This window comes from Protobothrops mucrosquamatus, unplaced genomic scaffold (assembly GCF_001527695.2).
Source record: "Protobothrops mucrosquamatus isolate PMUCROS unplaced genomic scaffold, P.Mucros_1.0 scaffold1928, whole genome shotgun sequence".
Taxonomy (NCBI): Eukaryota; Metazoa; Chordata; class Lepidosauria; order Squamata; family Viperidae; genus Protobothrops; species Protobothrops mucrosquamatus.
The window spans coordinates 58,686-78,436 of NW_015388049.1; the positions used below are offsets into that span (position 1 = coordinate 58,686).

Here is a 19,751-nt window from a genome sequence, read left to right on the forward strand (position 1 = left end):
GGGGGCGTACCTGGCTGGCTGGCACTTCCTAGGTGTAGAAATGGTACCTAAGAAAGGGGGCGTACCTGGCTGGCTGGCACTTCCTAGGTATAGAAATGGTACCTAAGAAAGGGGGCGTACCTGGCTGGCTGGCACTTCCTAGGTGTAGAAATGGTACCTAAGAATGGGGGCGTGGCTGGCTGGCACTTCCTACCAGTAGCTATAGAAGTGGATACCTGAGAAACACCTGGCTGGAATGAGAAACACCTGGCTGGCACTTTCTAACCGTAGGAATGGATGCCTGGGAATGGAGGCACCGCTGACTGGCTGGCACTTCCTAGCTGCAAAATAAAAAGGCTGCTCCTACAGACGTGACTAAGGTTATTGCCCCCTCCCCCATTATTACCTCCCCCTAGGTCTGGGGGATTCGTATTGGAGGGAGGGGAGACAGCTGAAAGCTCGCCCCCCACAGCCATGACAGTCGCTGCGGAGGGTCCCCGGTCGCGGCCAGAGCCAGGCCCGCCTCCCCTTCCCGGCTCCCAAATCCGGCCCTTGGCTCACCCAGCCTCGGAAGACACCGCGCCCCCTCAGCTCAACCACCAACTCTTCTCTTCTGCCCCAACCGGAAGTCCCAATGCTCAGAAGACACCTCACTTCCGCCCGGGACGTACCAAACGCGTCGGTGGACCCCTTCGTAATTTTTTCCCCCTCTTTCTCTCCCGCTGCTTCTTCTCCCTCTTTCGATTATCCCGGAAGCGTCTGGAAAGGATGGTTTTGAACAAAATATTTTCGAATTTCTCCCAGGTCCGTGGCCTTCTCCTCGCCTTCGCCCCCTCTCTAGCGCTGGCTAATGGTACGGCCCATAGAGGCTCCCGAGATGTTGTCCTCCCAAGCTGGACAGGCAAAAGTGGGTCCCGTGGCTCCCGCTGATTGGTCCAAAGTCTGGCCTCTCCTCCAATGGGAAAATGGCTGCCGAGTTTGGGCGATGGGGACGGAATAACTGTTGCTAGGCGAAAAAAAGGAGGGCTGGGAAGGCGGCGGGGAAGGCTGGGGTTCTGGGTTCGAATTCGCGAGAGGCTTGCGCGTGCGCCGGCGCACATTCTATCTGTAGCTTTCGTTTATGCTGGTGCAAACTCAGCATGGAAATACGACCGAGGAGTCAAGACGGAGAGAAGCAAGCCCAGTTACAAAAAATGCAATCTTGTGCATTAGTCAGCATTGATTTCCATCTTCCTCGTTGTGTTTATATCCATTTGCATTGCATTCTAATCTAGAACGTAGAATCATAAGGCTTGGAAGGGACCTAAGAGGTCTTCTAGTCCAACCCCCTGCTCAGGACAGGTGACCTTACACTATCCCACTCAAATGGTGGTCCAGTCTGTTTTTGAAAACCGCCAGGGATGGAGCTGCCACAACACCAGTAGCATTTAATAAAATAAATAAATACAATGAATAAATTAAAACCTTGAAATGCTTGGTGCTCTCTGGGTTATTGGCTTGCAGGCGTTTCATTAGCCCATCAGAGAGCATCAACAACCCAGAAACTTCCCAGAGCTGCAGATAATGCTCTCCTAAATAAGCCGTGCTTAAAAGTACAGGCAGTCCTTGACTTACAACAGTTTATTTTGTGATCAAAGTTGGAACATCACTGAAAAAAGTGATTTATGATCATTTTTTACACTTATGACCGTTGCAGCATCCCCAGAATCGTGTGATTTACATTCAGATGCTTGGCAACAGGTTCGTATTTAGATCAGATAATCTTTCTTGTCATTTTTTTTCCTGTGGGCACAATGGCACACATTAAAAATGAAATTTAGTTGCTTCCTCTCAAAGTGTACACATACATAACACACACATTTAAAACATACCATATACAACATATGTATATAGACCCACACCCTTACATATAAGTAACAAATATTTGATGGTTGTGGTTGCCTGGTAGCCCAAAACGCAAGAAGAGCAACACATTAGGAAAAACTTTAAAACGGGTCTTCAAACTTGGCCCTTTGATGACTTGTGGACTTCAACTCCCAGAATTCCTCAGCCAGGCACGCTGGCTGAGGAATTCTGGGAGTTGAAGTCCACAAGTCATACAAGGGCCAAGTTTGAAGACCCCTGCTTTAAAAGCTCCCTCGGCTTGGCAGCAAATCTCTTTTAAAACGAAGCACAATTTGGCATTTTAAAAAAAAAATAAACAACTTTTTTTAAAAATCCCAGCAAAGCAGCAACTGCGTCAGCTACGCTTGATTGACAGCTCGCCCAAAATACGGGGAGGGAGGGGGGACGAATGGTAAGAGAGAGGCTTATCCCAGTTATAACCCGCCTTCTCTTAGCAGGGATTGGTCCAGCCGGAGCGGCAGTCGAGCCTATAAACAGTGGCGCTGAGGGAAGTGGGCGAGGCTAGCGTTGCTCTTCGAGCCGCCCCGCCCACCCCTTTGCGCTTGTTCTTTGGGTGGTTGTCGCTCTGTTCAGGTGGGGGTAAAAGGGCGGGAAAATTTTGGCGGGAAAAGGCTTGGTGGGGAATGATGGAAGAAGCAGAAGCGCGGCCATTTTTCCCCTTTTTGGCGTCTCTCACATCCTCGACAGAGACTGCCATTAATCATTGCTCTTTTTGCATGAAACCCCCTTGGTTGAATACTCCCATTTGAGGGTGTGTGCGTGTGCAATTTGGAGCTCAACTTAACCCAGAAAACAGAGCAAAATAAGGGATCATTTAGGGGGTTTTTTCCCTCCCCCTAAACTCTGCAGTCCTGTCAGGATGGCAACAAAAACAGTCCCCAAAGGAAATTTACTTGCTATGGTTTATTCATAAGGGGGAGAAATGCATCTCAAAGGATGTTTTTATAACAAGGAAGGATTCAAGTGTTGCAAAACTGTATTTTGCATTTGTGGCATTTTTTTTTGTTAAGGGTCTAGCTCATAAAAAAAATGGGAGAGGAGAAAAAAAATGTCAGGGGTGCAGTTTGGAGCAGGTTTGAGGATTAGGAAATAATCTAAGTCCTGACAGGTTTAGTGTCTGGAAAAAGTATGAAAATGTATCTTTAAAATGACTATCTTCATGCAATACTTAATTCATATCTGCTGGTATTAGAAATGACAACGTGATAAAGTAAAATGTAAATTGTAATTGGGAATAACTTCAGATGGATCTTGCTTGGGCCCATTTAAGCCCAAGCATGAAACACTTATATGTGTGTGGGGGGGTTTTGTAACTATTTGCTCCATGTTTTATGGGATCCCTTCCATAATAGATCCTTTTTGTATTATAATTTGCATCATAAAAATATCTAATAAGCTCCAGGCAAAGTTTTGAATCTGTTCTAATTATTTCCAGTGGACAGCATGTTAAGGACTGCAGTTAGATGGGATTTCAAAGCTGTAATTCGAAACAAACTCAGTGAGAGTTGTTTTTGAATACTGTATTGCCGATGTGCTTTGAGTGAGGCTATAGAAATAATATTCCCCTTTCCTAGATATATCTGTAATAGGATTAGATTAGCCTGTACATGTAACCATTATGGTTAAGTCATGGTTTGTAGCCTATAGTGTTTGGTAAAGGCAGTTGAATAATTTGTGCCACAATTGAGGCAAATCCTTGCTTAGTGCAGTCTATATCCCATCATTTATTCATTATTTAATTAAATTTCTACACTGCCCGTCTTATTTAAGTGACTCTGGACAGTTTATATATATAACATACAGGGCTATACTTGTCTGCTTATGTGCAAAATTGGAAGTAGGGTTAATTCAGCACTGTTAACTTGGTTGTTTGTACAAACCCAAAATAGCTGTAATGTTGCTTTTGAGTCTTGAAATCTCCTTAAGTTGGCTATCCTTTTAACTAAAGCATTGCAGACAGACAGAACTTTATTTTGGCCATTGACCAATAAAGATACAGTCAATGAAATAAGCAACCTAAAACTATTCCCTAACAAGAAGAAATATTAGCAATCATTTGTGGGCAAAGCTTACACATAATCTAGCAAAATTTTGCTACTTCTAGAGAAATAAATTCATCTTGTTTATTTAGCAATGCAGATGAAAGCTATCGGGGTGCCCCAGAAATTTAAATAAAACAGGCAATTGACTGGTAACAAAGTCCCTGTAGAGCTGGAAACAGAGAACAACATGGACTGTAGTTGCTAGTAGGTTTTGTTGTTAGGGGACAGTTTTGTGGTGCTCATTTTATTAATTGCATTTTTATTGGTTAAAGACTTTGGTCTTTTATTGCATTTCAGTACACTATAAAGTTCTGTTTTGCCCCACCCAGTGCTTAGTGTACACAGTATTTATGGAATAATTGTATCTCTTCACTAGAAATATATGCATCTTGTGTTAAGCAAATAGTTGCCAAGGTATAGATGGCTATTTTGAGACTTTCCAATTTCTCTCCTCCTGGTGGGGGCATGGGGAAACAAAATAGGTAAAGCTGACGTTAGTAACTGGAGTGTAATTTAACTATTGTGCTAACTGAGTCTTGAAGGAGTTTAATGTGTTGGGAAGAAACGTTTTAAAAAACTTAATATGTAAAGTGGCTGCTTTTAAATTTGATGCATGAATGTGTTTCCCCTCCCAGGAAAAGGCCATTTTGGGGCCTCTACTATCAACCACTTCAAAGAAAAATGCGAGACAGTCATAGTACTTGTGTTCCTCGTGCAGTCACTGCTGTAGTGAAGCCAGGGAACGCACGACAACGCGGCACGCAGGGTGCTTTGGTTTCTGGTGGTTCAACACAGGGGCTTGAGAGGGAATTTCCCACAACAGCCTTGAAAATTTCGCGGCAGCCATTTTTCCTGCTACGCAGAGAAGAACAAGAAGCATTCTTCAATCTCCTAGGTCTAGTAGTTGTATCTCCTTGTGCTGCTCAGCCCTCCTTGGGGCAGAGATGCGCATCATTCAAAGCACAGCTAGCCTGCAGAAGAGACCCTTTGACTTAATCGATACACAACGTTTAACCATTGTGTTATTCACTAAATTCTGGCTTGGCAATTTTCTTTCTGGCAGCACAGTGCCTGATAAGATTGCAAATCTCGCCTTCAAATCTCTCTCCCCACCAAATTTAAAAAAAAATAAAAATGCAACCACACTATCTCACCTAAATGTCATGAGACTTAATGGAAGGACAGTTGGATCTTTAATTAAAACCGCAGAATGATTTCTAGGATCCAAAATGATTGCTGTCCAACCTCTGGTTTATGGCCTTGTGTGACGTGTTTTTTCAGTTAAATTGTGGATTACCTGATTTAAGACATCTGCACTTTGGAACAGCAAAATGTTCGATTTTAAGTCAATTACGAAAAGACAAAATGTTTTTAGAATAGGGTAGCTTTTGAATGGTCTTGCTAAAAGCTTTTATCTGTGAACGTACAGTCTATGTGAAATTATCAAAAATTAAGATTATATTTAAAAATATGTCCAGGAAAATGTTGGATTTCCTCTTTCCCATTCAAACATGGGGTAATGTAAGTTTTTTGAGGGGGGGCTAGTATAACAAATCTCTTTTAATGATTTCATCTTTTTTTTTCTGTTTTTCTAATTCTAAAGGTGTAAAAATGGCAAATTCTATAGTAACAGCATGTCATGGTCTTTCTCATTGTGCGTTATGATCAAGAGTTGGGTTTATGTAATAATATTTTTCAAATGCTGTAAGATGGCGTGAAATACTAGGAAGTCGTTTGTACTACCTGAACTTAAACTTTGTCTATAATAATGAATTATATAGCTTAAATGAGATCCCTCTACTTTATTTTCATCAGAAGATGGCTTGGTACAAAACTTCCTATCCATGGACACGTGTTACAGAATCTCAGATAAGGTATGTTTCATGCATTAACTCTTCTAGCATTAGAGCAATGTTATATTCTTGTCCATTTTAACTGACAATACTGCAAGGTTACTTTTCACATAAATAGACAGGATGTTTCAGAATAGGCTTTTATTTGTTTTCATAAAACTTAACAGCTGTTGTTAAAAAAACAAAACAATTTTTTAGCAGGCAGTGGATAAAATGACCTTTGCCTCCATTTTCCAGAGTATATTATTTTAGTGTCCAGAAAAATAGGTTATATTGGTTATCGCTTTATATACTCTGTCCCCCCCCCCAAATGCCATCCCACCTAAACAAATGCAGATAGTCCTCAACTTACAACCATTGATTTAGTAACTGTTGCAACGACGCTAAAAAAGTGCCTTATGACTGTATTTCACAGTTAAGTCTGTGGCAGCATCCCTATGGTCACATGATCAAAATTCAGATGCTTGGCAATTGACTCATATTTATGACTGTTGTAGTATCCCCTGGGTCATGTGATCATCTCTTGCGACCTTCCGACAAGCAAAGTCAATGGGAAAGCCAGATTCGCTTAACAACCGTGTTACTAACTTAACAACTGCAGTGATTTCCTTAGCAACTGTGGAAAGAAAGGTCTTAAAAGGGGGCAAAACTCATTGAACTGCCTCACTCAGCAACAGAAATTTTGGGCCCAGTTGTGTAAGTTGAGAACTACGCCTGTATATCAAGGAAAATGTATTACATTCTATTTTCTTTTTTAATTTGAAGTCTCCTCGTTTATTGTAATATATTGTGTCGATAGTTTTATAGCTGTACTGGTTATAGTTAAAAGCACATCAGAAATAAAATTTGTTCCTAAATTGGACTCCGGTAACCCAAAACTAGAGCCAATTGGTGTAATGGTAAATACATCAGGCTTAAAACTCAGAAGACCATGAGTTCTAGTCCTGCTCCAGGCATGAAGCCAGCTAACAATAGTGATATTGGTAGTATGGACTTAAATTCACAATGACAGCTCTTCCGTGTTTTGTGTTGGCACCAGGAGGCAGCATGGACCCAGCATGCTTAATTGTTTGCCTAACATCTGTGCTAAGCTACAGTGATAACGTTATTTAGCAACCCAAACTCAACCATTCAAGAGAAGATAATATGTTTTCCAACACACAGAGCTCCTGGTGCTATAAGTCAAAATGTGTTTGTTGGTTCTTTCTGTGACTTTTCTGTTCTTAGTGTATTTCCTTAATAAATGGAACAAAAAAACAGCCTACTAGGAAGGGCTTAGCTGGCAAGCTGCCACTTCCCTTTCCCTTTCAATAAAGCCTAATCTCCAAATCTACAGAGCCAATAATGGCTTTTCTAATAAAAGCAGGTGGTATTTTGGCTCTTTAGTTCTGCTTCTATGCATGTATTTGATGATTTCCTCTTCCCTGTCCCTATATTACAATTTTGGTCTTTGAAAATATTAAAGCTCACTTTTTCATTCAGTATCTTATCGCCATGACTATGATGTACTTTAAACGAGCCGGCCTCCATACCAAAGAATATACACGGATCAATCTCTTCATAGCTCTGTAAGTGATACGACGGTTATCTTTTGAGCTTCATGGTTGTCCTATAATTCTTCATTTGTTTTGCTTTAAAACTTCCAAGATTTTTTTTTCATGCTCAGGCCATTTAAAGATACTAACATATCTGGACAGAGTTTAGGGTTGGAGATGGCTAGTTTATTTAGAAAAAAAATCCCACCAAATTCAGAATTGACTTCACATTCTTGTTCAGAAATAATGCATAATCTATCATGGGATGATGCGGAGCAAATGATACACTGTAGAAGTGAAAAAGAAAACATTTGTATTATGTTGACATTTGAATTTTTTGGTACTCTAACATAAGAGGGTATCTGTAGCTCAGGGCTGAATTGTGGAAGCCTTGGTGCTCTCTGAGGTTGTTTGTTTGTTCATAGATGTTTCATTACTCAACTAGATAACATCTTTGCTAAAAGGAAGTGGGGTTTGCTTTCTGTTTAAATCTACCCTGTCAGCATAGGTGGGGATGTTATTTTCTCCTTGGTAGTTCCTTATTTAGGCTATTATTTGGAATCTCTCCTTGCTTTCTACTACTCCCAGTGGAAGATGGGCGATCCACTAAATTATTCCCATGCTGCTCCAAGCTGCCCTAACATCAGACTTCGTACTGTGACTATTAACTAGATTATAAAAAGTGATGTATTTCAAACTGAGAAAGTGTCTCAGCTTTTCTTGAGAAATTACGCAGTATTACGTCACTGAAGGAATCCCTGCTTCCCACATCTCTTTGTCTTAATTACAGGTACTTAGCCAATGACATGGAAGAAGACACAGAAGACTATAAATATGAAATCTTCCCCTGGGCCCTTGGCGAAAACTGGAGGAAGCTATTTCCAGATTTCTTAAAAATGAGAGATGGCTTTTGGGCTAAAATGAAGTACAGGGCGTTCGTTAGCCGGAGATGTTGTGATGAGGTCAGCTGCAGTTTGATCTGATTAAAACGGGTGGCTTGATGGAGGGAAGGGCAGAATTATTTCCCCTACTGAAAAAGGAACCCTACAGTAGATATTGACAGCGGGATGGGGGAGTGATGGAGGTAAATTGAGGGAAAGCAAGAAATAATGGAATGGATTTTAATGTGATGCATCGTATGCATATGGTGTGTCCAAAGCCACTCTTCTTGGGTTAGAAAAAAAAGTCACCTCCCTGATGTCCTGCAAAAACGATGGCCCAATATTCTCATTAAGTATAAACCAGCTTCCTTGTCTCTACAAGGCCTATACTAGTTATTATCAAGTGCTTTTGTAGTTGCCTAACAATGAAAAAAAATTTTTTTTCACAAGTCTGATTTTTAGCAGAGAGAGTTTGATGTAATAGTAAAGACACCAGGTTAAAGACTGGGAGACCAAGAGTTCTAGTCCTGTCGTAAGTACATAGGCAGCTGGGTGACCCTGGGCCAGTCATCCACTCCCAACCCCAGGAAGAAAGAGGCAACCCCTTGCCAAAAAACCCCAGGGGCATGTCCATGTTTAATACAAGTTTAATCAATAAAAATAGATGCCACGAAGAGAAAATAACCACCAAATTTAGTAAGATTTGTTGAGAAAAAGAGATGGGGTTCACACGAAAGTTCCTGCATGTGAAAGTTTGACCATGTGGACCAGTAAATTCCAGTGCATATTAAACCGAGAGAAAAAAAAAGATTTTTTTTCTAACTGCCTGCATGTAAGCAGCAAAGCAGCAGGTCTCTTCCCCTGAAAATGGAGATGTTTGTTTCTGATCTTGACATAACGGTCTCCTGAAACCAAACTCTTGTAATTATCAGGCTTCCTGTTATCTCTAGATAATGCTGAGAGACCCCTCACACTGGGCCTGGTCCCGTGAACGAGCGTCTCACCACAGCGGGGCGCTGAGGAGTTACCTGAAGAATGAAAACGACTTCTTCCCCAGAGGGCCTGGCGCTACACCCCCCATGTGCCTTCTCTGCGTTTGGGACGTGGAAGAAAAGGAGGCTCAGATCAGCCCCCCTGCCAATGACCTCTTGTCCTCGGAAGCGTTGAACGGAGATTTGGAAAGCTGTCCTTTCCTAATGTTGGATTCGGAGACTAACTACACCATGATGCAAAGTAAGTATCCTAATGTTGGATTCGGAGACTAACTACACTAAATACTAATCCTGCTCGATTCGACTTCAGGGGTGCTTTGAATGAAAAAAGCACTCTCTTGTTAATGCGTTCTTTTGAAATTTACATTTCGAAAAGAAAGAAAAATACATTCTTTTGAAATCTGTATTTCAAAAGGAATGAAATACACAGCTAGCCCTCGACTGACGACCTCCATTGAGCCCAGAATTTCTATTGCTAAGTGGGACATTTGTTACACAAATTTTGCTCCAGTTTACGACCTTTCCTGCCACAGTTGTTAAGTGAATCACTGCAGTTGTTAAGTCAGAAACACAGTTAAGTGAATTTAGTTTTCTTATTGACCTTGCTTGTCAGAAGATGATCACATAACGCCAGAACACTCCGTCATAAGTATGAGTCAGTTGCCAAGCATCTGAATTTTGATCCCGTGACTGTGGGGATGCTGCAACGGTCGTTAAGTGTGAAAAATGATGACAAGTCTGTTTTTCCAGTGCCGTTTTAATTTCGAATGGTTACTAAATGAACTCTTGTTAAGTCGAGGACTACCTGTATATTCTTTTGAAATCAATCTTACACATTTGGTTTAAACAGTAGGGCTAAAAGTTAGAAATAAGCCTGACACCCAATAAGCATGTTTTTTTTGGCTGATTTCCAAAGACAGAACGATCTGTTTAGGTTTGTGAATCTGATAACTAGATATCTAGTACATAACTGTTCTACCCACAAGATTATTCATTTCACAGTTATCTTCATTGTTTGTTCATCCACCCTAGAGTAAATTGAACTTGGCCTATTATCGCTGTGTTGAAGTTAACACTTAGTGTTGGGGCATTCAGAGGGATAAGCCTGTGCCAATGTTGTGATAAATTTCAGAGTGGTGAAACGAAGCTTACCATTTCTCCAATTCTCCGGGGTGCTTTTGGAAGCGTCACCGAAGTTTCTTCCAGCTCATAATAATTTGGCTTTTACTGGTCCTTGACTTACAACTGCAACTGAGACCAGCATTTCCATTGCTAAGCAAGGTGCCTGATTTTATGAGCGCTTTTTTTTTTGGCCAGGGTTGTTAAGGGAATCACTGTAGTTGTTAAGTGGAACATGCAGTTGTTAAGCGAATCTGACTACCGCCCCACATTGACTTTGCTTGTCGGAAGCCAGCTGGGAAAATCAGTTAAAAACACATGTTGGTTGCCAAGCACCCGAATTTTGATCATATGACCATGGGGATGCTGCAACTGTTGTAAATGTGAGGACCGGTTGCGAGTACCTTCTTCCAGTGCTGTTGTAACTTCAAATAGTCGCTAAATGAATTTCTGTAAGTCAAGGATTACCTCTAGATCAGGCAGATACTAGTGTATTCCTCAGAAGGAATTGAATTAGATGTCCTTTGGGGGAAGCCCAATTTATTTATGGATTTAGCGTACGGCATAGCATACATGGACTAGCAATATACCTATGTTAACTTTTCACCTAGCTTAGTAAACACAATAAAATAGAAATGTTAAAAAGTTCTATGTTCAAATACCAATGTCTAAGCCATCTAACAATTAAAGCACAGCATCGTTTAGCCCTTCCAGCATTAAGATTTTATAGGAGTAAATGCTAAATGAATGGTTGTAAGTTTAGGACTACCTGTACAGAGCAGAAAGAAATGGACTATTTCTTTACTAACACCAACTAAAATGGCATCAAAGAGTGATTCAAACCTTTGAATCTTCCCGAATTTATCATCCTGTTTAAGAATGCAGCATTCTCTTGCCCCACCCAATACAAGAATCTCATCATTCATCCTTTGATTACTTTTCAAGCCAAATACATGTAGCTGCTCACTGTACCCCCCCACCCCCCTCCCCGTGTAATTTTGACTGTTCTGCAGTGCTTTGGATTACTTTTGAAAGTGTGCTGGAACCACACTTTCTTGGTTAAGAAGCGGAGAGAAGTGAAAGTCTGATTTTAGGATCCGATGATTAGGATTATATGGAATTCTAGAAATTATTTATACCCCAGCTTTTATTTTACAAATAACTCAAGGCAGCGAACATATCCAACGTTAATTTTAGTTGAATTAGAGTTGAATGTTTTAATCTGTACCACAAGAAGTCGGGAGCCATTCTTTTCTCTTTCCTTTTTCTTTCGGTATTGCACTTTTATCTTGCTTCCCATCTGAGTTTCTTTTCATCTCTTTCATTTTGCTTCCTTTTTAGTCGTACTTTTGAAATTTAATAAAATATTTTAAAACTAAATTTCACTGAAACAGCAAGGGTCACGCAGCTGTAGTAGGGCTGTGTCCTCTACAATGTTGGAAAAGGATGCCGCTATTTTAACGAACCCCAGATAGGTGCTATGTTCATCCTTTTCAGTGTTCAACCTCCCAATACAATCTGAAGCATTGCACCGCCTGAATCTCAACATAAACCTTTGGTAGTCTTACAGGGACCCACCATGGAGACAGATGGAACAGAGAAAGTTTGGCAGTTCTTGGCATAACGGCTGATGGCTGAAGACCCCCCCTCTGCACACCAGATTTTTCCCCCATCGGAGTAATAGTATTCATGGATGTCCTTCCTCTTCCATCTACGGCAAACTATTTATAAGCACTTTACCTTCCTGTTCGTAGAGAGGACACTCAGCAATACTTAACATATTTGTATATATTAAAAACTATGAATTGTGACTTGTACAGTGCCAAAAGTGCGCCGGTTGGACAGACTCTTAATAAAGACATCTAGGAGTACAGGCTGGCAGGGATATATTTTCAAACTTTTTATGACATTTTACTCTGGTTCGTTCGTAGCACGTTTATTCGTAGAATTACAAGCCTTTTTTATTAAACTGCTGTTTTAGCCCAAAGGAATCTGGAATGATTTGCAGAGCCATTAAAAAGCGGCACTCCCTGCGCCCAGATATTCAGCCCAAGGGCAAAGAGAGAGGAAGAGAAAATGTGGGCAATTTCTAGTTTGCTGCTGGTGCAGTCCTTGCCATTGATGTTTTTGGTGGGAATTTTGGGGCGGCCCAGAGGAAAGTGAGAAGTGGGTGGGAGTTAAAACCATTTCTCTCTATTAGCGGTATCCTAATGCAATGGCTATTTATGAGGTTTCCAACTCATTTTTTTGTACCTCGTTGGCCCTTCAGCCAGCTAACGAAATATTAAAAACCTAGAGTCAAATAAATGGAAAGGCAGGGATAAAAATGGTAACGCACACCTTCCCGCTAACTATATTAATATAACAACACATGGGTCTGAAAATCCGAATGAGAAGACTTTTACTTGCTGGAAGTTTCTGAAACAGATAGCTGGCAAGGATATCCTGTTTTTATTTATCAAATTCAGAAACCACCCATCTGACTCTAACTCAGTGTTTCTCAACCTTGACAATTTTAAGGCATGTGGACTTCAACTCCCAGAATTCCACAGCCAGCATTCCTTCACTTTTCTTCTCCCCCATACAAATAAGCTTTCTTAGGAGCAAAACTGAAAGGTTAAAAAAAAAAACATTTTGGGGAAAAAGCTCTCTCTCTTTTTTTTTTTTAAGAATATGGTCTATCATCTAGGATTCTAGGCCCTAGCAACAATTTTAAATTGAGTAGAGAATGAATTGGAGCTGGGATAATAAGGCAGATTTCTCAGCCTTGGCATATCAGCTGGGTTTGCCCGGCGTTTGCATTGTAGCTAGCCTGTGTGCAAAGCCTGAACATTAAACCATGGCTAGCCATGGGCAAACATACTACAGAAAGCCAGGATACAACAAAAGTCCACGTTCTAACAGCTGGGTAGTCTCGGTTACTTTGCCCCAGCCTCAACCACTTTAAAAGTATCTTTTCTTTCTCCCCTCAATGTATACCAAAGGAGAAGCCACCATCAAGATGGTGGTCCCGACAATGGTGGTCTGAATCCAGACAGCGGCATATTAACTAGGGTCACAGACTAGTTTGATTCAGTGATGAAACCAGGAAGCTAGAAATAGGAAGATTGTGAGTTCTTGTTCCATTTTTGGTCATGGAATCACCAGGAGATGGTGAGTTCTAGTCCTGCCTTAGGCATGAAAGCTGGCTAGGTGACTGGGCCAATCACCTGGTGAATTCTAGTCCTGCCTTAGGCACGAAAGCTGGCTAGATGACTGAGCCAGTCACCAGGAGATGGTGAGTTCTAGTCCTGCCTTAGGCACGAAAGCTGCCCACGTGACTGGGCAATCACCGGGTGAATTCTAGTCCTGCCTTAGGCATGAAAACTGCCTAGGTGACTGGGCCAGTCACCAGGAGATGGTGAGTTCTAGTCCTGCCTTAGGCATGAAAACTGCCTAGGTGACTGGGCCAGTCACCAGGAGATGGTGAGTTCTAGTCCTGCCTTAGGCACGAAAGCTGGCTAGGTGACTGGGCAATCACCGGGTGAATTCTAGTCCTGCCTTAGGCATGAAAACTGCCTAGGTGACTGGGCCAGTCACCTGGTGAATCCTAGTCCTGCCTTAGGCACGAAAGCTGGCTAGATGACTGAGCCAGTCACCAGGAGATGGTGAGTTCTAGTCCTGCCTTAGGCACGAAAGCTGCCTAGGTGACTGGGCCAATCACCGGGTGCCCCTGCTCGGAAAAAAAAACTGGAACTTTGATACCGAGACCTGCCTAAGCCAGACCTGTGTACTCCACACTAATAATTGACCGATTTGCTGGGAGGGAGCAATGGGCACTGTAGTCGCACCCCGCTGGGCACAGTTTCTAACCTTGGCCGGGTTCCTAACCGCAGCCAGGCTGAAACGCAGCCGGTCTAGCTTCGCGGCGCTCTCTATTCGCGCGCTAGGCGAAGGTCAAAAAAATTGGGAAACCCGCCGTTTTGGCTTAGCGGGCTGCACCTCTCCGCTAATCCGGCCGCTCTGGAGATGGCGCGTTAGCAGGTCCGCACACACACACACACACCCGTGCGCTTTTTCCCCGAAAGAAACGAAAACCGGCTTTGCGCTCCGGGGCGCCGCCGGCTCTCTCGGGCGCGGCTCTTCCCCCGGGTGTTGCAATGCAGGCAGAATGCGGAGGAGGAAGCCGACTTCGGCTGCTTCCAACCGCGGAAGAGGAGGCCAGCCGCCCCGCTTCTTGGCCCTCCCGTCTCCCCGATCAACCGGGGATCGGAGGCAGAAAGACCCTCCCGGGCCGCCCCGCTTCCGTCTCCAACCGGCCTCCCCGGCCCGTGCGTTTTTGCGCAAGGCTTCCTCGCCGCGCCCTGCTCCGGCGGCTTCCCCTTGGCGAACGCCCAGCGAGGGAGGAGTTGCTCAGCCACGAACGGGCGGGGACGGGCGGCGAAGGGGGTGCCCGAGCGACGCTCCTGCGCCGAAAAAAAAAAAACCACCTTCCCTTACCCTCCTCCAGTGTAAAGATCGGGGCCTTTTTACTCCGTCCTAGGCCGAGGGGACGCTCCGGGCGCAGGTAAATACTTCGCGGGTTGGCTTCGGGAGGCGAGATTGGAGAGGGAAAATCCTGGAGTTTGGGATCTGGCTGGGATTGGCCTTTTGGGGGCAAAAAAAAAATACTCTCAGTGTCTGCCTATTACACAACCCGCTCTTCCTGGAGAGATCCAACTTGGCCGGCTCTGTTCTTTCTTTAATTAAAAACTATTATTAAATTTGTTATTTGGGGAAAGCAAGCGCGCCCACTTAAGGAAGAGCAGCGAAAGTGGTCAAGTTTGCTTTCTCTCTTTCTCTCTCTCTCTTTCTCTCTCTGGCCCTATGTGGCTTTAATGCAAAAAAAAAGGGTACTTCTGAGCATGGGCAGAGAGGTAGGAGTTCTCCTAGAGGGCAACTTTCTTCAGTTGGGTGGAAGCCACTGAACAGCCTGGTTATTTGTGTTGCAGAAAAATAAGGGTTGTGCCAAGTGTTTGTGAGTTTCCCCCCAGTCTGTTGGGCCTACATCTGGACTACAATTCCCTCAATCTCTTGGCTAGGTCGAATAGGTGTTGTAGTCAATGCATTGGAGGCACTGGGCTCCTTTGCCACTGCTTTGTGTTGGATTTGGGCGGGGGGGCATTGTTTCTGAGTCGTAAAAATACATATATGCTGTTTGTATGTGGCATGCATATTTCATAGGCAAATAAAAAGGAATATAAATTTCTGCCGACTGAGTCACCCTGTCGGGCATCCCAGCCAGGTTTTTATAGACACGACTTTTCAAAATTTTATCGGCAAGTTTCTGGACTCTTTGGAAGTTCTGGAATTAACTTTAGGCCTTCTGGATGCAAAGCAGAGTCTGTATTAGTGGCCTGCCTGCTATAAACGATAATCCAAGGAAGATTCTAGTCCTCATGAAGTTGATGCTTTAAATCCGAAGATCGTCGGATCGTTCTACTGTGGTAGAGTGTGGTGCAAATATTGGCTACCTGTTCTCCAGACTTTGAAGCAATCATTTTTACAGCTGTTTCTGGAAACGCAGGGGTCTTAATTTGGTTGCGTTGATGTATTCGTTTCTCCCAGACGAGGATGCGATGCCTTTTGATGTGGAAACCTGCAGGAGGTTTAAACGGGGAGTAAATAGTTGCCCCATCCTGGATCTTCCAGGTGGAGAAATCAAATCTGGGTGTTTTGAGCCTCCAGCCTTGCTCAGAGTAGAAAAACTTTCCAGGAAGTTGAAGTAGTCCAAGTGCATTTCAAAACTGAAAGCAGCCATTTGCCTCAGGGATCACGAAACAATTGCCAGCTCGGGAACTTTGGGGCGTGGAAAAGACAAATTACATGCCAGGCCTTGGAAGGAATAAAAATACAACTTGTCCTCAACGGACAACCACAATTGGGAGCGAATTTCTGTCGCTAAGTGAGGCAGTCACTGAATCACGGGCTATTTTACCGCCCTGATTTCTGCCACGATTGTTAAGTGAATCACTTGGTCGTTAAGCAAATCCAGCTTTTCCCATCGGCTTGACTTGTTGGAAGCCAGCTGGGAAAGCCACAGAGGGTGATCACGCGACCCCAGGACACTGCAACAAGTCACAAATACACGTCGGTTGTCAAGCACCCAAAGGTGGATTGTGCGGCTTTGAGGATCCTGCAACAGTTGTAAATGTGAGGACAGGGTGTGGGTCAGAAACGAGAGAAGAAGAAAAAAGGCCAAACAAATTGCAGCCACGTGACTATGAGATGCTGCAAATGACCCAAAATGCAAGCTAATTGTCGGGAACCCAAAACGTGATCATGTGACCACAGAAGTCGCAGTCATTGGGATTTCAAAATTGGGTCGTAAGTACCTTTTGGGGGGGCTGTCGTAACTTCGAATAGTTGCTAAGTGACTGGTCGTTGAGTGAGGACAGCCTGTCATTCAGTCGGCAATCTTCTTCCTGCACAGCAAGTGTTCAAAAATATTGTGAGTTTCCTGCTTCCTTCCAGACCGTAAATGCAAATTTACCGAATCATTTTGTCGTGGTTCCGACAGAAGAAACTCTTCCAAGAACTTCCAGGCATGGTTTACCTTAAAGAATCTTTATTAGAGGAGCCAAAAACTGGATTCCCCTCCCCTGAGCACATAGTATCAAAGCACAATTCCCTCCTCCAATTAACCGTCATAAATCACCTTCTCCAATTAGTTTGAAATGCAGGCTTTCCCTCCAGTTCTCCATCCCGGGGCCAATTCTTATCATCTCTTATTTCAATAACCTTGGTTCCCACACTAGGTCCAGTATTGTTGTGTCCAGCTAAACTCTCATGCACGTTCCTTCCCCCAGCGGTCATCTAACTCTAATTCTTACTCTAAGAATAAAACATGGGTAGAAAATGGTTGCATCTCCAACTGTTGTCAAAGCAAAAACATCCGATGATAGCAGCGTTGACCCATATAATTAAATTGAGGTGTGTCAGCAGAAAGAGGAAGCAAAATCATCTCGCTTTTTCATGCTTGGGGAAAGGAAAAAAGAATATGTCAATGAAAGAAAGACTCTGGATCCAAGTTAATTCCTCGACTTACAACAGTTTGTTTAGTGACCGTTCAAAGTTGCAACGGCACCGAACAAGTGACAGATGAACATTTTTCACATTGATGACCATTGCAGCATCCTCGTGATCATGTCATCAGAATTCATGATCATGAATTGCAGCATCCTCGTGATCATGTCATCAGAATTATGACGGCTGCAGTGTCCCGGGTGACAAGAAGCAAAGTCGGTGGGGAAGCCAAGTTCATTTAACAACCGTGCTACTTATTTAACAACTGCAGTGGCGAGAACAGTCACAAAATGGGGCAAAACTCACTTAACGAGCCTCTCACTTAACAAACTGCTGTAGCTTTGAATGGTCGCTAAATGAACTGTTGTAAGTTGAGGACTACCCGTCTATTGATTATACTGTATCCAGCCCTGAGTTCCTCTCTGAGGGCAATGGGCAATTAAGAGAAAGAAAGAAAGAAAGAAAGAAAGAAAGAAAGAAAGAAAGAAAGAAAGAAAGAAAGAAAGAAAGAAAGAGGTGAGAGAGAAAAAGAAGAAAGATGAGAAAGAAAGAAAGAAAGAAAGAAGAGAAAAGAAGGAAAGAAAGGCGAGAGAAAGAAAGAAAGAAAAGCTAGAGAACAAAAGAAAGGCAAGAAAGAAAAAGAGAAAGAAAAGGAAAGAAAGGCGAGAGAAAGAGAAGAAAGAAAGAAAGAAAAAAAAAGACGAGAAAGAAGAGAAAGAAAGGCAAAAGAGAGAGAGAGAGAAAGAAAGAAAGAAAGAAAAAAAGAAAAAGAGAAAGAAAGAAAGAAAGGGCCCCTTCTTTGTAATCATGAGGGCCAGAAACTTGAAAGGAAGGAAGGAAATTCATTTCTTTGCCCACCACTGCAAGATTAGGCTATTCCCCCCCCCCTTCATTCTGGTAACATCTGCTTGTTTCCTTCACGTATGAAGAAAAGGGGGGGGGACTCTTTGGAATGACCTAAATTCAGCAGTTACATTCCTTAAGGGCTTTGACTTGTGCAAGAGTTATCTTGCTGAAGTTTATATTTTTCTAGGGAGAGTTCCGGGATTTTGGAGGACATTCCTTATATAAAACAGATGTTCCCTTCACTAAACACGGAGACACGTTTAATACAACGGCAGTCGCCATGCCAACTCTTAATTTAATCTTTTTATCTTCATGCTTGGCAGGTTTTCACCCTGTGGCCAGCTTTCCGGCATGCTTAGCCACTGCCAAGCAACTTTAGTGCAAACCTGCTTTATAAACCACGGTTTGTGGCTGAGTCAAGTCATGGCGGCCTATTGAGCAACAGCAGGCTAGGGTTCCACAATGGGGTATAGACACATCAAGTCATAGCTTGTTTGAACTCTAAATAGCTTCGTTGACCCAAAAATAAATCATGCAATAATAATAATAATAATAATAATAATAATAATAATAAAGTTGGAAGGGACCTTGGAGGTCATCTAGTCCAACCCCCCGCTCAGGCAGGAAACGCTATATACCATTTCGGATAAATGTTAACACTCTACAGTGCTGAAGTTCATTTAACAACCATGTGTTCACTCTTAACCACCCTGCGATTTGCTTAACAACCACGGTAAAAATGGTCATAAAATCAACTCTGATCACATGATGGCTCTATCTCCAATCCAACTCCCAATCATGGTTACCAATTGCATCACTTAGCGACCGAAATTCTGATCCCAATTGTGGTTGTAAGTCAAGGACTGCCCGTATTTTTTTCTTTTCAGTTCTGATCTGAGACTATAATAAATTCTGTCATTTTTGTATAAATATGTTATTAATTTTCTAATTTTACAATCAAATACTTAATAAACCACGTGGTGTCTGGGTCCATTAGTAATTCAGTGGTATATATTCTTTGGTCTAGATCCAATATTACACCCTCTAATGTTTCCTCTCTTCTTCTCGTGATAATCTGTTTTCCCACATTAGGCAAAAACAATTCTTATTATTAATAGATAGACAATTGGATATCAACCTCTTCGTTACGTTTTTCTAATAATATCAATAATGTCAGTTTAAGATATCTTTCCTAGCCAAAACATATCTTAATTGCACTTAATATCCATATATTCAATCAGGATCCTGTTTTTGCTTTTTTTAAAAAAAAAATTAATTTCCCCTCGATGTTCAAAACATCTCTTTTGTTTATCATTTCAAAGTAAGTTATATTTGGGTAACCAAAAGCTTCCCTTATTCAAACTTTTCCTGTTTCCCCTTCTCGTACAGAAATCTAATGTTCTAATTACCGATCTTGTCTTTCTAGTTAGGATAATATTTCTATTTCTAACAATTATCTATTCTCTATCATATTCAAACATCTAAACAATAATATAATATCCCATCTAAATTCTGTCATTTTGTGTATGTGTGTGTGATTTGTCCGTGACTTAAT

At 42.4% G+C, this 19,751-nt stretch overlaps 2 protein-coding genes across 2 annotated transcripts in view; one reads left to right on the plus strand and one right to left on the minus strand.

Annotated features, from left to right (window-relative positions):
• Nucleotides 1–549, minus strand: part of SYVN1 (synoviolin 1) — an 18,259-nt gene extending 17,710 nt beyond the window's left edge. The window contains exon 1 of the mRNA XM_015823606.1: nucleotides 541–549. The gene's annotated coding sequence lies outside the window, so the exon portion shown is untranslated. The remainder of the gene's footprint in view (nucleotides 1–540) is intronic.
• SPDYC (speedy/RINGO cell cycle regulator family member C) overlaps nucleotides 1–19,593 on the plus strand; it is a 19,817-nt gene extending 224 nt beyond the window's left edge. The window contains exons 2-7 of the mRNA XM_029285600.1: nucleotides 4,770–4,821; nucleotides 5,742–5,800; nucleotides 7,262–7,347; nucleotides 8,105–8,276; nucleotides 9,146–9,428; nucleotides 19,586–19,593. Coding sequence (XP_029141433.1) covers nucleotides 4,770–4,821; nucleotides 5,742–5,800; nucleotides 7,262–7,347; nucleotides 8,105–8,276; nucleotides 9,146–9,428; nucleotides 19,586–19,593 — 660 coding nt within the window. The remainder of the gene's footprint in view (nucleotides 1–4,769; nucleotides 4,822–5,741; nucleotides 5,801–7,261; nucleotides 7,348–8,104; nucleotides 8,277–9,145; nucleotides 9,429–19,585) is intronic.
• Nucleotides 19,594–19,751: the final 158 nt, after the last annotated feature.